This window comes from Heterocephalus glaber, unplaced genomic scaffold, assembly GCF_053883595.1.
Source record: "Heterocephalus glaber isolate CG9 unplaced genomic scaffold, H.glaber_assembly_v1.0 deba00000594, whole genome shotgun sequence".
NCBI classification, from domain to species: Eukaryota; Metazoa; Chordata; class Mammalia; order Rodentia; family Bathyergidae; genus Heterocephalus; species Heterocephalus glaber.
The window spans coordinates 10,986,892-11,002,766 of record NW_028258151.1 but is presented as its reverse complement, the minus strand read 5'-3'; the positions used below and the strand labels follow the sequence as shown (position 1 = coordinate 11,002,766).

The 15,875-nt window shown below is 39.1% G+C and overlaps 1 protein-coding gene and 1 pseudogene across 33 annotated transcripts in view; one reads left to right on the top strand and one right to left on the bottom strand.

Moving 5' to 3' along the window:
- Positions 1–15,875, bottom strand: part of Dst (dystonin) — a 456,427-nt gene that overhangs the window by 178,829 nt on the left and 261,723 nt on the right. For all 33 annotated transcript variants that reach the window (XM_087204914.1, XM_087204925.1, XM_087204898.1 and 30 more), the window contains 2 exons: positions 1,565–1,677; positions 1,365–1,471 (listed from right to left, as the gene is read on the bottom strand). In XM_087204914.1, coding sequence (XP_087061040.1) covers positions 1,365–1,471; positions 1,565–1,677 — 220 coding nt within the window. The remainder of the gene's footprint in view (positions 1–1,364; positions 1,472–1,564; positions 1,678–15,875) is intronic.
- On the top strand, positions 3,754–5,486 carry LOC147829494 (eukaryotic translation initiation factor 2 subunit 3, X-linked pseudogene; annotated as a pseudogene).

Here is a 15,875-nt window from a genome sequence, read left to right as displayed (position 1 = left end):
CACATTTAAGATAAAGATACAGGTTTTAGGAAGATTTGGCAACGAAATGCAGATCTGATGGGAAAGGGAAAAATGGGGATGGGAAGCCACAGCTGTCACCCTAGTTCTAGTGCCAAGGGGCAAAAGGTGGGAGTAAAGTGGAAGTACTAAGAGGAACACGAAACATTCTGAAGCAACATCCAGTATCAAAGACCAATCATGACAGGTTACTCATCAGAACAAGCTGCCTGGGGGTCCAAAGGCCCAAGACCTTTGTGAGGAAGAAAAGGAGGATGAGGATAAAAGTAAGTCTAAAAACAACACACACCCAGACGAGTAAGAGACCAGAAAGGGGCTCCCAAATTTTCAAAGTAACAGAGAAACAAAAGGCATTTGCAAGGAAGAGGGAAGAAGGCCAGGTCAGGCATATCCCCGACATGTGTGACACATACAGTCCTATTCTCTCCCAGAAACACATAAATACTTGACACCAAGACCACTGCAAAATCCCTGAGTGGATTATACTAACTTTTGAGAAACAGTAATCTGATAAATATACAATATGTGTCAGAGACCTAGTTCTGTTAATATGACCAAATCCAATTACCTTCCTCTAGGCCACCCCTAAATCTGAAAACATTACCCTTTTAATTTATTGCAAGGGACTGTTAAGCGCCTTCGGGGCACGGCCCACCTCCTCTGAAGGTGTAACTCTCTCCATATCTGCTTCAGAATAAATTCTACCTAGCTTCTGATGCCTGTGTGTCTTGACTGAATTCTTTCCTCAAATGCTCAAAGGACAGACAAGTAAGGGATGGCTCCTAGAGCTATCAGGATACCACTTCCAGGTGAAAGAAAGATGCTACCATGAAATGGGTACAATATCTGTTGATTAAATAGCACATTAACTCAAATTCTTGTTATGTGTGGTGCTGTATTGAGCTACCTCCCCAGATCTTTTTTTAATTTTTTTAGACAAGATCTAAGTTGCCCAGCTTGGGCTCAAACTTTTGATTCTCCTGCTTCTGGTTCCCAGAATGCTATCAAAATCTTTAAAATATATTTGACATGTAAAAACTGTAACGGAGGTGTGGCAGCACACACATGTAATCCCAGCTCCTCAGGAGGCTGAGACAGGAGGATCACAAGTTTGAGGCCAGCCTGGGCAACTAAGTAAGCACCTATCTAAAAAAATTAAAGGGCTGGGGATATAGCTCAGTAGTAGACTGCTTGCCTCACATGCACAAGGTCCTGGGTTCAATTCCCAGTGCCCCCCCCCAATAAATAGATAAAAATAAGAAGTAAGAACTGTCAAAGCACAAAAATTTCAGTCAAGTGGTCCTCACTGTATCAGTAGCTTCTAGTGCAGAAAACTAAATACTCACATTTGCACCGATGCCCTCATCACCCTCAGGGACTTTGGGAAATGCATCATAGAGAGATGACACATAGGTTATAACCGATTTTTCATCAGGGGAGGAGACATCGACATCTAAAACCAGCAACATACATTATTTCATGATGTTGGTAAGTTACTTTTGATCAGGCTTTCATGCCAGTTCAGACCTACCCAAGAAAAACTCACCTTCAGGGTCCAGAAGTCTTATAACACCAATTTTTTCTGCTACATAAAAAGCGTGCTCTAAATTTGCAAGGTTGCTTTGAACAGCAACAGTATTCATGTCGATCAGGTCGGGCCTAGGAAAAAATTCACTGAGTTAATTAGGTTTTCTTCACATGCCTAATCATCCTAACCATTATACATATGTCTATAAAATAACTTCTGCAAATACCAAAACTGTGTTACAGCACAAATTTTCTTCAAATTGTTAATATCGTTTACTTCTCTTAGAAGCTTGTATGCTGGAATCAAATGCAGCCAGGAAAGTATAAAAATTTGGAAATATGTAACTTTCAACAAAGTCTACAAATGCCCCATAAGCATAATATACATAAAGCACCTGCCCCACTGAAGCAATTTAAGTTCCAGTACTGCAAGGACATCCTAGCGACCCAATCAGAATCTCTCAGCATTTCTCCCCAAACACCAACAGCTCCTGTTTTGCTCCATGTCTCAGCATTGCTTTCCAGATGTCCCTTTCTTCTTTTACACCCAGACTCACCCTCCCTAGCAGAGATGAAGCCACGAGGTCCTGTGCAGTGCAAGCTCTCCCTGATCTTCTTCTCCCACCCTCATCCCATTTCTCTGTTTTCCGAATTCCTTACACTCCCGCCCTGAATCACTAATGTGGCACTCAGGATATAATCTTGTACTTCCTTGATTTACTCATTCACGGTTTTCTGTTGTACAACTTATTTCTCTCAACTAGTCAGCCCAGACACAGCCAGAACCATGTATTAATTAACATTTGTACTTTATCTTCCTATTGAGACACATACACACAGTAGACCCTCAATAAATATCTACTGATAAATTAGTAAGTAGATTGGTTAGTTAGTAATCTGAATAATAAATGAATGACTGGAATAAACATCAGCTTTTTTCTTAAGTATGCAGGTCCATGTGTACACTGGCACACTCACTTGTGTATCTGTCTGCACTTGTGCCTCTCATACACACATAAAAACAAACACACACACACACAGAGCTGCATCTCTTTCTAACTTGTGAGACTCACATGATACTGTGAACTAGGGGGATACTCTTAAGCTAGCCCTACCTACATGAGTCAAGAACAGATCCTCAAATACTCCTTGCACAGAAAGTGGCAAAACGTGGTAGCTGGAAACATCACTCAAGGCCAGAAGCTACTCAGGAGGATTAAAAGAATCCAGAAACAAATGTAAAGACAACAGTTTTCAAAAAGAGTAGCACTCACCCCTAAAACTCAGAGTGAGACTTGCTTATCAACTCATAAAAGGCAGCTCTCTACAGTACCCACAGTCTCTCTGCCTCTTTGCAAGTAATCATTTAGGAAACCATAGAAAGAGTGAGAGGCGGCTCAGAGGTATTGTGGATGGGATGCAAATTAATCTGAATACTATTTAGAAGGCCATTTACAGGAGAAACTCTTTAAAAATCTGTCATTAATTTTGTAGAACATTAAACAGCAATTTTTATTCTTATTTTTATCTGGCAAGAAGGCAGACTCCCAAAAAAATACCTACTTATAGTTTTACAATACTTGAAAGTGTTCAAAATTTGAGAAGGTTGCTACCATTTTCTATATGCTCATATTCCAGGAAATTATGATTTTCATATGCCACCAATATCAAAAGTGATCCTACAGGAACAATACATCTACTGAAAACAACAGAGGTAAATGAAAGACCTCCAAAAATAGTATTTTTAATTCACACCAAATCATGCAGAATCTGACAACATAAAGATTACTAAACAGATCTACCAGTCTAGACAAAACAAATAGGTAAAGTTCTTTTGTTTAAAAAATTATTCTGTTTCCCTAAAGTTCACACGTTTTGGAGAAATAAAAACCATACTCTCTGAGTCTGCCAAATCTCAGAACAAGAAACAGCATGTTATTATGAGAACCCTGCAATTAGCAGAGAAAGTAAACACTGAGTAATCCCAGAGCGAATGAATAAAATCATTGAAGAATCAAGTTTTTTGACCAAGAGGATAAAACATAAAACTTCCTTCAGAATGACATAGTCCTTTCAGGACAAAAGCAGCTGCACAATACAATGAGCTTGAATAAGTCTCTTTGATCCTGATCTTTAACGCTTTAGAGGAACAAATATTGAGGCACTTCTCCTACATGAAAAGATTGTAATAAGAAAATCAGCCTTCCTTCCTCTCCGGGCAAGATGGCGGGGGGTGAGGCTGGGGTGACTCTGGGACAGCCGCACCTTTCCCGTCAGGATCTCGCCACCTTGGATGTTACGAAGTTGACGCCACTTTCACATGAAGTAATCAGCAGACAAGCAACAATTAATATAGGTACCATTGGTCATGTAGCTCATGGGAAGTCCACAGCTGTAAAAGCCATTTCTAGAGTTCACACTGTCAGGTTCAAAAATGAACTAGAAAGAAACATTACAATCAAGCTTGGATATGCTAATGCTAAGGTTTATAAACTTTATGACCCAAGTTGTCCTTGACCAGAATGCTATAGGTCACGTGGAAGTGGTACACCTGATGAGTTTCCTACAGACATTCCAGGGACCAAAGGGAACTTCAAATTAGTCAGACATGTTTCCTTTGTTGACTGTCCTGGCCACCACATTTTGATGGCAACTATGCTGAACGGCGCAGCGGTGATGGATGCAGCTCTCCTGTTGATAGCTGGTAATGAATCTTGCCCTCAGCCTCAGACTTCTGAACACCTGGCTGCAATAGAAATCATGAAACTGAAGCATATTTTGATCCTACAGAATAAAATTGATTTGGTAAAAGAAAGTCAGGCTAAGGAACAATATGAACAGATCCTTGCATTTGTACAAGGTACAGTAGCAGAAGGAGCTCCCATTATTCCAATTTCTGCCCAGCTGAAATACAATATTGAAGTTGTCTGTGAGTACATAGTAAAGAAAATACTGGTGCCTCCTAGAGACTTTACTTCAGAACCTCGACTTATTGTCATTAGGTCATTTGATGTCAACAAACCTGGTTGTGAAGTCGATGACCTTAAGGGAGGTGTGACTGGTGGTAGTATCCTAAAGGGAGTATTGAAGGTGGGCCAGGAAATAGAAGTCAGACCTGGTATTGTTTCCAAAGATAGTGAAGGAAAACTCATGTGTAAACCAATCTTTTCCAAAACTGTATCACTTTTTGCGGAACATAACGATCTTCAGTATGCTGCTCCTGGAGGTCTTATTGGAGTTGGAACAAAAATCGACCCCACCTTGTGCCAGGCTGACAGAATGGTGGGGCAGGTGCTTGGTGCAGTTGGAGCTTTACCTGAGATATTCACAGAACTAGAAATTTCCTATTTCCTACTTAGACGGCTTCTAGGTGTACGCACTGAAGGTGACAAGAAAGCAGCAAAGGTCCAAAAGCTGTCCAAGAATGAAGTGCTCATGGTCAACATAGGATCTCTGTCAACAGGAGGGTGAGTTAGTGCTGTCAAGGGTGATTTGGGCAAAATTGTTCTGACCAATCCTCTGTGCACAGAAGTGGGAGAGAAAATTGCCCTTAGCCGAAGAGTTGAGAAGCACTGGCGTTTAATTGGTTGGGGTCAGATAAGAAGAGGAGTGACAATCAAACCAACCATAGATGATGACTGAAGAATCCCAGTTAAATAATACATCTGGATGGAGTTGGAATTTCTCTGAACAACCTAGGGGTGTATTTTCAAAGCAATACTAGGGAATTAATTTCACAGCTTATTACCTTAGTAGGTAGCTGTAAGGTTATTCTCATTTTTTGGTGATGAAAATCTAACCTCTAGTACTAATATGAGGTCTACAATAAATGTAAAGGTTGATATCATGTTGGATTGAATTTACATTTTAGCATTTCCAAATCAGGTCTAATTTATACATAAATACAGCTTTGAAAAGAAACTGCTAAAACCAGCCTTCCCTGTAGTGCACATGCTACTGAACCTATCTGAAATAAAGTTTTTCTTTTTCACGATTCATCTTTGAATAGCTCCAGGCTAAAAGACTGTTAATGCCAGTAAAAATTGGAAGATATAAATTTTCCTCAAAAACCATCTCTCCTTTGTTAGGCCTCATATTTTATGTTTTTAAAAAAATTTTTTTTAAATTTTTTATTAGTACATGTTTACAGTACATAATGATTACATTCACTGGGGAGCTGGTATGTATACATAGCACATCTTAACTCTTTTTTCCTCCCCTTCTTGTCTCCCCCTATGTTACTTTATCCTTTAAATTTTCATTGGAAAGGAAATTAATAGGTTCAAATGAAATCATCCTCTAGAGCTGGGGATTTAGCTCAGTGGTTCTGCTGCCTGCCTCGCAAGCGCAAGGTCCTGAGTTTGATCCCCAGAACCAAAAAGAAAGAAATTGTCCTCTAGAGTGTGAATGCTTGTCCCACAGATAACATTTCCCCTATTTTTTTTGGACTGGGACATAGGAAACCTGAGCCAGAAGTTCTCCCCCTCTCCCTGTGGTCCCCTGCGATTATTTGTGCATTGGTTTATACTTGAAACCTGACAGCCTCCCCACATTGGCAAAACTGTTGTATCAAGTGATTGTGGACAACTAACAAAGATCTCTCCAGGCTTTTTTTCCTGGGTAGTTGTTTTGTTTTTTGTGGTGCTGGGGATCCAGCCCAGGGCCTCACGCATGTTAGGCGAGCACTCTACCACTGAATTCCCCTCTCCCCCAAGGCCTGTTTTTTCTTAACTGTGTAATTGCTAGGATTATGACACAGATTCTAATAAGGATCTTTGGACCTTACAAGAAGAGGTCAAGAGTAAAAGATGTCAGAAAGCAAAGGGTGAGTCCTTCTGATTCTTCTTTTTTTTAAACCTTTCTCCCTGTGCTTTTATACACATTTCTATTTATTTATGTCTTCCCTTCATAAGAGATTCATTTAGAGCTGTGACTCCTAACTGGCTAATGTTAGAATTGCTAGGTAAGCTTTTAAAAAAAGGTAGCCCACAGATTATGATCTAAATTAGCTTGAGGTAGAAGCTGATGCACTGATTTTTTAAAAATTAATTTTATTGGTACATTTTAGGTATACAGTATAATGACATTCATCATGAATTGATATTTTTTGTTTGTTTGTTTTTTTGGTACCTGGGATCGAACTCAGGACCTTGTGCTTGTGAGGCAGGTGCTGGAACCACTGAGCTAAATCCCTGGCATGCATTGATATTTTTGAAAACTACATGTTTAGAGAGTTAAGAGGTAGGCGTATTAAATAACAGTATCTCATTGAGTTTTGGTGGTCTGATAATACTCTATAGTTTGCTTTTCTTAAATTTGCATTGAGATGGATTTCATGCCACAGTGATTGTATTGTGCTCTTTTGGATATTGAAGCTGCTTTGTAGAAGTCTAGAAGCTGGGGCTCTGGGTCATTTTAAGTTTCTAAGTATATTGAAGAAGTATACTAATATTATGCTCTTGATTGACTTTGAAGGGTTGTATTGTAGCATGAGGACCACAAATAAAAGAAAGTTCTAAATAAAAAAAAAAAAAGAAAATTAGCTAAACAAACATGGGAAAGGGGAAAAATTAAAAACTGAAAAAACGATAGCTTGAAAGTCTGGAAAGTTGTGGCTGCCCTGGCCTACCTTCTAGCTGGTGCCACCAGGTCTCTCAATGTGCCTCCCTCATGTCCCTGGAGTGCCTAGGAGGCGCTGGGGCCCTGAAGGTCCCTCTTTCTTTACAGTCACACTGGGACAACACAGCCTTTCCAGGCCTCTGCTGTTTTTCACATACAGAAGATATTTATTTTCATTCTAAAGGTTTCATTTCAATGTTTCATTTCTCCTTTTTGTGAAGAGTCAGCAGAAAATCTCATTGCTCTCATAGGTCTGACTGGCCCAAGTATTAGACTAAACTGTACGTGCATAGAAGGCCATGAGCATATTCTTCTCTTTCAGACAGCTGAATATAACTATTCTAACTTCCCTATCCTATAAAATCTTTCCCAAATCATAAAATGCAATCCTTGAAGCCACACTTCTCATTTTTAAATTATTCTAGATAATGTAATCTTTCTAAAGACTGAATCATCACAGTGATTTTTAAAACCATGCATTTAAAGCAAGTGAAATTATCCCATGCATATTCTCAGACCATAGTGCAATGAAAATGGAAATCAATGGCAAAAGAAACCACAAAAAACTTCATAAACACATGGAAATTAACTAACATCCTCCTGAACACCAGTGGGTTACAGATGAAACTGAAGAAATCAGACAGTTTCTACAATTAAGCAATAATGACAATACAACATACCGTAACTTATGGGACTCAATGAAAGCAGCCCTACAAGGGAAATTTATAGGGATGAATACCTGTATCAGGAAAAGAGAGCAGGTTCAAATAAACAATCTAGTGTTGAACCTCAAGCTTCTAGAAAAAAGAGCAAGTCAAGCCCAAAGCTCGTATAAGGGAGGAAATTATAAAAATCAGAGCAGAAATTAATGCAGTGGAGACTAAAAAAAATTGCAAAGACTCAATGAATCAAAGAGTTGGTTCTTTGAAAGATTAAATAAAATTGACAAACCTTTAGGCAATCTCATCAAAAAAAAAAAGGGAAGACTCAAATCCATGCAATTAGGAATGAAAAGGGTAAAATCTCAAAAGATCCTGAAGAAATACAGAAGATCATCAATACCTATGTCAAGAACCTGTATTCTAATAAGATGGAAGACACAGAAGAAATGGGCAGATTCCTAGACACATATGAATCACCAAAACTGAATCAAGAAGATACAGAAATTCTAAATAAACCAATATCAGCCAATGAAATTGAAGATGTAATTAAAAACCTACAACCAAAAAAAAAGGCCAGGCCTTGACAGATTCACTGCTAAATTCTACAAGAAATTTAGAAAAGACCTAATGCCACTACTTCTCAAACTCTTTAATGAAATTGAAAGGGAAACAGTACTCCCAAATTCATTCCTGGAAGCAAGCATTACCCTGACACCAGAACAGAGAAGGAGCCAACCACAAAAAAGAATTACAGACCAATCTCCTTAATGAACATAGATGTAAAAATCCTCAACAAGATACTGGCAAACAGAATGCAGCAAATCATCAAGGTTATACACCCTGACCAAGTTGGATTCATCCCAGGGATGCAGGGATGGTTCAACATACACAAATCAATAAATGTAATACACAGCCGGGGATTTAGCTCAGTGGTTCCACCGCCTGCCTCACAAGCAGAAGGTCCCGAGTTCGATCCCAGGTACTCCCCCCCCCAAAAAAATCAAAACAAAATAAATGTAATACACTATATTAACAGAACCAAGGATAAGAACCATATGATCGATCCTCTCAACAGATGCAGAAAAAGCGTTTGATAAGGTCCAACATTCATTCATGATAAAATATATATATAGGGTAAAAAGTTATTTTTAAACGGCTGTTGTTATATTACAAATCTATTTTGCTTAAAAGTAATGTTTACTTTTACCCATCTTACAACACCCATCTTAAAAATTTTCTCAAGACAAAATACATATATTCATACACATATGCATTAATCATGTGCATACGTACATATGTAAATATGTAAGCATCTATGTAGATGTTGGTATACACGTGGATCTAGGCTCATACAGTATAAAAGCAGCTCCACCTACATTAACAGCCAAAGCTAGCTTAACAATAAAATTGCATAGAAGAGTTTTTTGGAGGATATACAACCCCAAAATTTCTTTCAAGTCAAACACCATATTAATACATTAGCCCACATAAGAAGTAGGTAGGATTCTGTGGGGAACTGTGACTGACATTATATTAAAGGCTAAAGATGCGACTACGTAAGACTTCACGTCCTATCATGCCAAACCAGTACACTCAGCCACAAGGAACATGAAACCAAGTTGAAATATTTGGAAAGAAAGTACTCTGACACATACTAGAGGGGACAGTGATTAATGTTAACTAACAGAAAGGAAAAATGAAGTTAGTTAAGAAAAGTGTTCTTCACTAGAGACATTTATAGCTAAATGGATGCATAATGAGACCATACTCTTAAGTGAAATAAATAGGACACACGTGTAAATACCAAATAGTTTCTCTGGTGTGAGAAACTGAAAGTGTAAATAAGGATTAAAATGAATAACTGATAATTTGAAATGGGAAGAAAAAGCCCAAAGGGGTAGGGGAAGTGGGAGGGGAAGGGGAAAGGAAAGAAGGGAAGGAAAAATTATGAGAAAAGGAAAAAATGGAAACAAAGTCTTTGTAAATAGGGAAGGGAGCACAGGGAATGGAGAAAAAAATAAGAACCAAGATACATCATGTACAGGTACAAGTACCCAATGATAAATGTGAACTTACTATATACCTAAAATGTACCAATAAAAGAATTTAAGCAAAAAATAAAAAAGAAAGAAAGAAAAGTGTTCTTAGTACTGACACAAGATTACAAACCCTGAACCAAAACTGTGGCAACAGCTAAAAGGATAGAAGACCTGTCAACAGTCAAGGTCTGAACCAGGATTTTAAGTGTGCAAAAATTAAATGATTTAAATTCACACAGTTTATTAGGTTGTGTTGGCTCCCAATTAGAACTCAGTAATTATATAAGTGGACAGAAACAAGAGTTTGACTGCTCACAGATCTCCCATCCATGTCTGAAAAACTTTTCTCTTAGGGAAAGGAACATCTCATTTACTCAATAACCCTCAGCTGTAGAGGTTATTATCCTGAGTTTACAGGTGAAAAAACTACAAGAAGTTCTATAACTTGAACAAGAATACCAATCTGGTACAAGGCAGTCAGGATTTGAAGCCAGGTCTGTTTGAGCAGAAAGCCTGAGCTCTTTGCTGGACCACCCTGGCATTTTAAACTGAGAACTAACTAAACAGTAACATCCAGCATGAAGCTAAGAACTCAAAATAAGGAAAAATATGCTCCTAGGGGAAATGATGATGATGGCAATAGCAAGATAGCAAGTGCATCCATGCGTGTGTGTCTGCCTGTGTGTGCATGCATATATTCTGACAGCTAACAAATAAACCACAAGAAATAAGATGAAGGACCAGGGTGTTACCAGAATGGTACTCACCAACATACACCACACCAATGCTTTCCACAGTTAGAATGGCTTTAGGGCTCTAATCTAGATTAAGAATAGACAGAAAAGTCTGGATACCTGTATTTCAACAAGGATAATTCTTATCAGGTGAATCTTAACAAGCAAGGTTGGTGACTAAACCATTTTAGAATCTATTACTCTAATTTTCTTTTCTTTTTTTTTTTTTAGTACCAGGGATTGAACTCAGGTCCTTGCGCTTGCAAGGCAAGCGACAGAACCACTGAGCTAAATCCTCTGCCCTGTTACTCTAATTTTCTTTTCAAATTAAAAACATTTTGTATTGCCAAAAAAAAAAAAAAACCCAGAACTAAAACAAAACGAACTCCACCATAGCATTATCACACAATCATGTAACAATGGAAACACAGAAACACAAAGCACAAAGATATATATGTGTGCCCTATTGACTTATGCACCTTGTAAATACTATAAATTTTTTAAACTGTTTTTATTGTTTAAATCCAGAAGAAAATAATACATTGAGAGTTGACAGAGAGCAGGACGGCTTGTGTTGGCCTCACTCTGGAATACAGAGTAAAATTAGGAAGTCTGGAGAAAACAGCATTTCATCAGAATTTTAAAACTCATCATAATAAAAACCAATTAACTTTGTGAGTTATCGGATCATCTCAAAGAACACTAGGTAATAACTTCCTATCTCAATCTTTCAAAAAAGAAAAAGTAGAAGAGTGGTTTCCAGGGGCTGGAAAGACGAGCCACAGGGAATTAGCATTTCATGGACACCGAGTTTCAGTTGCACAAGATGGAAGACTTCCAGAGATGGACTGTGGGGATGGCTACACAACATGTGAATGTACTTGATGTCACTAACTACACATTTAAAAAGGCTCGGGTGGTACACTTTATGTTGTGTTGTATCTTAGTACAAATTCTCTTTAGGTAATTTTTTACATATTTGAGAAAAATGCTACATTGAAAGAGAACAACAACAAAAAAACCCCACACAACAAAAATCACAAAGCTGTACTTCAGGTGCCTTGTGATTCAGCCCTAGCTTGCTCTCTGGTTGACTCTGGATACACTTCCTACAACTTGTGTCTCAATTTCTTCTAAGAAAAGTAAAATCAGGAACTACAGAAGCTACACCAAGATCCCACAGAATTCCAAATCCACCTAAGGAGCATGAGGAACCGTGCGTGAGCCAGGACTGAGGAACTGATGGGCTGCAGCTGGCATTGGGATAAAATAATCCAAATGATTTGCCCAAGGTCTCAAGAGAGTACAAAGCAGCTGTGTCACTAAGTATGCAGAGCAATGTGCACTGCTAATAAAATGTAATGAGAGAGGATATAACTTGATGCTTTGGTATGCTACTTACACGTTCCTAGTCAGGAAACTAGGAAGCTTGTTCATTCACTCACTCATTGTTTAGCAGATATGAAGCATAAAGAATACAGTCTTGATATACATGCAGAGATCAGAGAGCCAAAGGGGGCTCAAGAATACTCCAAGAGGAAGCTGGGGAAGAGCCTGCTGGCAAAGGGAAAATGCACACATAAACTCTGCTAGAGGAGCTGACTACAAGGCGCCAGCACCAAGGGGAACCTTCTGAGAGAAGAGGCTGGAGAGGTGGCAAGGGGCTAGGACACGGCCAAGTCTCACAGACTTCCTCAAAGAACTGAAACTCTTTTCAAAGCACTGTGGCAAATCATCAAAGTGCACTGAGGGGGATTCTACGAGATAAAATGATGAGACTGGAGTCAGACAGAGAAAAAATCTGAAGAGATACCAAGTACCCACACAGAATCCAGGCAGAAGACTATGGTGGCTTGCAGAAGAATGTGTGCGGCAGCAACAGGGAGAACTGGAAAGCCAGGAGATTCTTAGAAGGTCAAATCCAAAGAACTCTGTTCTATAACATGGGTTATAGTAAATAAGGCAACAAGCATGAATGTGAGACAACAGAGAAAAAAGAGAGGATGGAACATGCAATCCTGAAACACTCCAACATAAAAGTTCAGGGACTATTCAACAGAGTCAAAACCTCAGAAGTGAGATGAGGTGTAAAAAATGTCTTCTAATCTAGTCCTCTGCAGTCACTCTGACCCTGAAAGTGTTTCAGTGGATTACAGAACCAGAACTAGATTAGAGTGGGTTGAGGAATAAATATCAAGCTAAGAAGGTGGAGGATATAGACAACTCCTTTGTGAGAGGGTTGGTCTGGAAAGAAAGGAAGTAGCTAAAAAAAAACTATGGAGTTAAGGGAGAATGTTTTTGATTATTTTATTATAGAAGAGTTATTAAAGCATGGTTAAAATCCATTGAGAAAGATTTAGTCCAGGGAAATAATGAATACATGTGAGAAAGGGGTTTCAGCAAAGGCTGAGATGATGAGATGAGATGAGATCCACAGCAGGAGGCACTGGGCTCTGGACAGGCAGCTGTGTCTAAGAGGCACAAAGGTGATGAGGACAGGTGCAAATAAAGGTAGGTGTGTATCTTTGCAAGCAAGAAGAAAGACTTCCATCTTCCAGGCTGCCATTCTTCCCAGTGCTGGAAAGGTACAGGAGGAACAGGAAGAAAGTCAGTGTGAGGGAGGGAAAAGGTAAGTAACAGGGACACAAAAGCCTGCTGGTCAGACAGCACTTGCTGCTGAATTTTTAGTGAGATCTCTACCATCCCGGTGCACTTCACGACACACAAGGCAGACAGTGGGGCTCACACGGGGTCAGGTTTTGCTAGGAAAATAATATTTACTCGGCAGTTTGCAGGGAATTGAAAAAGAGATTCTATGCAAGTTTAAAGGAAAAATGAAGAAAACTGCATTTCAGTTACTCAGAGATCATCTTAAAACATCGACTACTCCAGAATACAACTCACACAGAGACACACAGAAAAGGTGTATGTCACAGAACATCAGGCCATCAATAGACCACACAGTAAAGTAAGAGCACGCACTCCGTAAGTCTCACTGCTGGGACAGTGCAGCAGTTACCACAGCACATTCCTGAAGATGACTATTCAGACCAGAACGTGTTCAGACCGAGCATATTCGGGCTGTTCTTGTTGGTGCAACCATCTCATCTCCTTCCACCCCCTCCCCCCACCAAAAAGATCTGCAAAATGGTCTCCTCCCCATCCTTCAGCAAATACACATAAGCATTCATAAGATCCACGCACAACTGCGCAACAGGGTGTGGACATTCCTCTTTGCTCATATTTGGGCACATATTACTGAAAGAAACAAAGCCAAGAACTCCAAGGTGGCAACAAGCTATGAAGATAATTTTCCTTTGTTCTCCCAACTAGATGCCTGACTTTATTTCGTGTCTTTCTTTTTTTTTTCTGCCAACAGTGTGACTATTAAAAAGCCAGAGAGCAAAGATTAGAAACACTATTAATTTATAGCAAGTTTTGTTTGTACTTCAAGATTGGAATCTAACAACTCTGATAATTAAAAGATCCTTAAAGAGTTATGACTTTCAGTGCACAAAGAACAACCCATCCCTACCTCCCCCCAGACTTTAATAAATACAGAAAATAGTACTGATTTGAGAAGTAACTCCTCCACTATCTGTTTTAGTGAACTGGCTAAGAGTAAATTCTAAGTAAACCTTGGTGGCTAAGGGATAACTACCACCTCCCCAAAACACAGGGGCAGAAATCAATTTACTTTTACTTTAGTGGAAAACAGAATCTTGAACTACTTCATATCAGAGAATAAGATGAGAAATATAAATTTATAAGAGTCACAATAAGTGCTGAAACAATTAGATGGACTATGGAAGAAGAACAAACACATGCTGGCTGCTCCTCTAACAATTAAAAAAAAAAATCTTAGCCAGGGATTTAGCTCAGTGGTTCTGCTGCCTGCCTCACAAGTGCAAGCTCCCAAGTTCGATCCCTGTACCCCTCAAAAAAAATCTTAAGAGAAAAGAAACAGAACACTGAAGGAAAACAGGGTGAAGGATATTTGGAGTTTCTGAACAAACAGGGGCTTTACTCAAAGCCCACCTCCACCTTCCGGGACAGTGCCCTGTTGTTATGATCCCAGGCACACTGATGCACACACTCTCATACATTCTATCAGGACAGGCCCACAGTTGGCCACTCTAACTCTTTAAATGACCACAACACTTTGAGACCGTGCCTATTTATTTAATCACCACTACCCCCCCACCATTAACACATTCATGTTTAGACCAATACCTTGCACATCAAACAGATGCAAAAATAAGCCTGCAATTTCAGCTGACACATGTGTAAAAGCTGTATATAAACAGTTTTATGAATAAAAGGGCAAAGTAAAAGAAGGAAACTAAAAAAAAGTTGATAGGATTTAGACCTGCTCGATTGCCATTTAAGTTAGAAAATGTTCCTTTTTCAAAAGGGCTCATGGAAGGGAAATGGTGCAGACAGAAACAATTCAGAGGCCAGGGATTTAGCTCAGTGGTTCTGCCGCCTGCCCTGCAAGCGCAAGGACCCGAGTTCCATCTCCGGTACCAAAAAAAAGAAAAACAAAACAAAACAAAAAATAATTCAGAAATGTAATTTAAAAACATAAATGTAATGCCCTTTGTCTTAGCAATTCCACTTCTACGACTTATCCTACACACATTCACACATCTGCACAAAAACACAAAGTTCAATGCAACCATCTTTTTCATACTAGAAAAACATGAAGTCACATAGCAATACTGAGAATTATTAAAATCACAGATACTAGATAAAGTAAGACTGGCAAGGCGTGCCTACTGTAGAACCTGCTACCAGGTTTACCAGGCTCCCAAAAGAAAGAGCCACCTTTCTATAGGGCTGTGAAACTTTTTCACTTTTCTGTTTCAAAAATGGAAGCGGGAGAATGGAGCTATACCTTACTTCAGATCTATAAGGATCTACTTCTTGCAATAGTGGGAGGCCTGTTATTACAGGGAAATTTTGTGAGTTAATCTAGGAAAGACCGCAAGGAACATACTAATACATGTAGGTATTTCCTCTGAATATTGACATGCCAAGTAATATCCCCCAAATTGTATGTAAAAATACATACTACACAATAAAAAGGGTGGCTGATGTGAGTGTGACAGTAACTCACACACCTCCTGTGGACACAGATGCACTACAGTACATGCAGTGTAAATGAGCTCTACGAGGGTTCTGATGTGATCATGGGTAGAAATTCCCATTTCTGGTCTCACCATTCAGACATTTTGAGTTCATTTTTGAAATGTACACAATCTGATTTTGCCTCG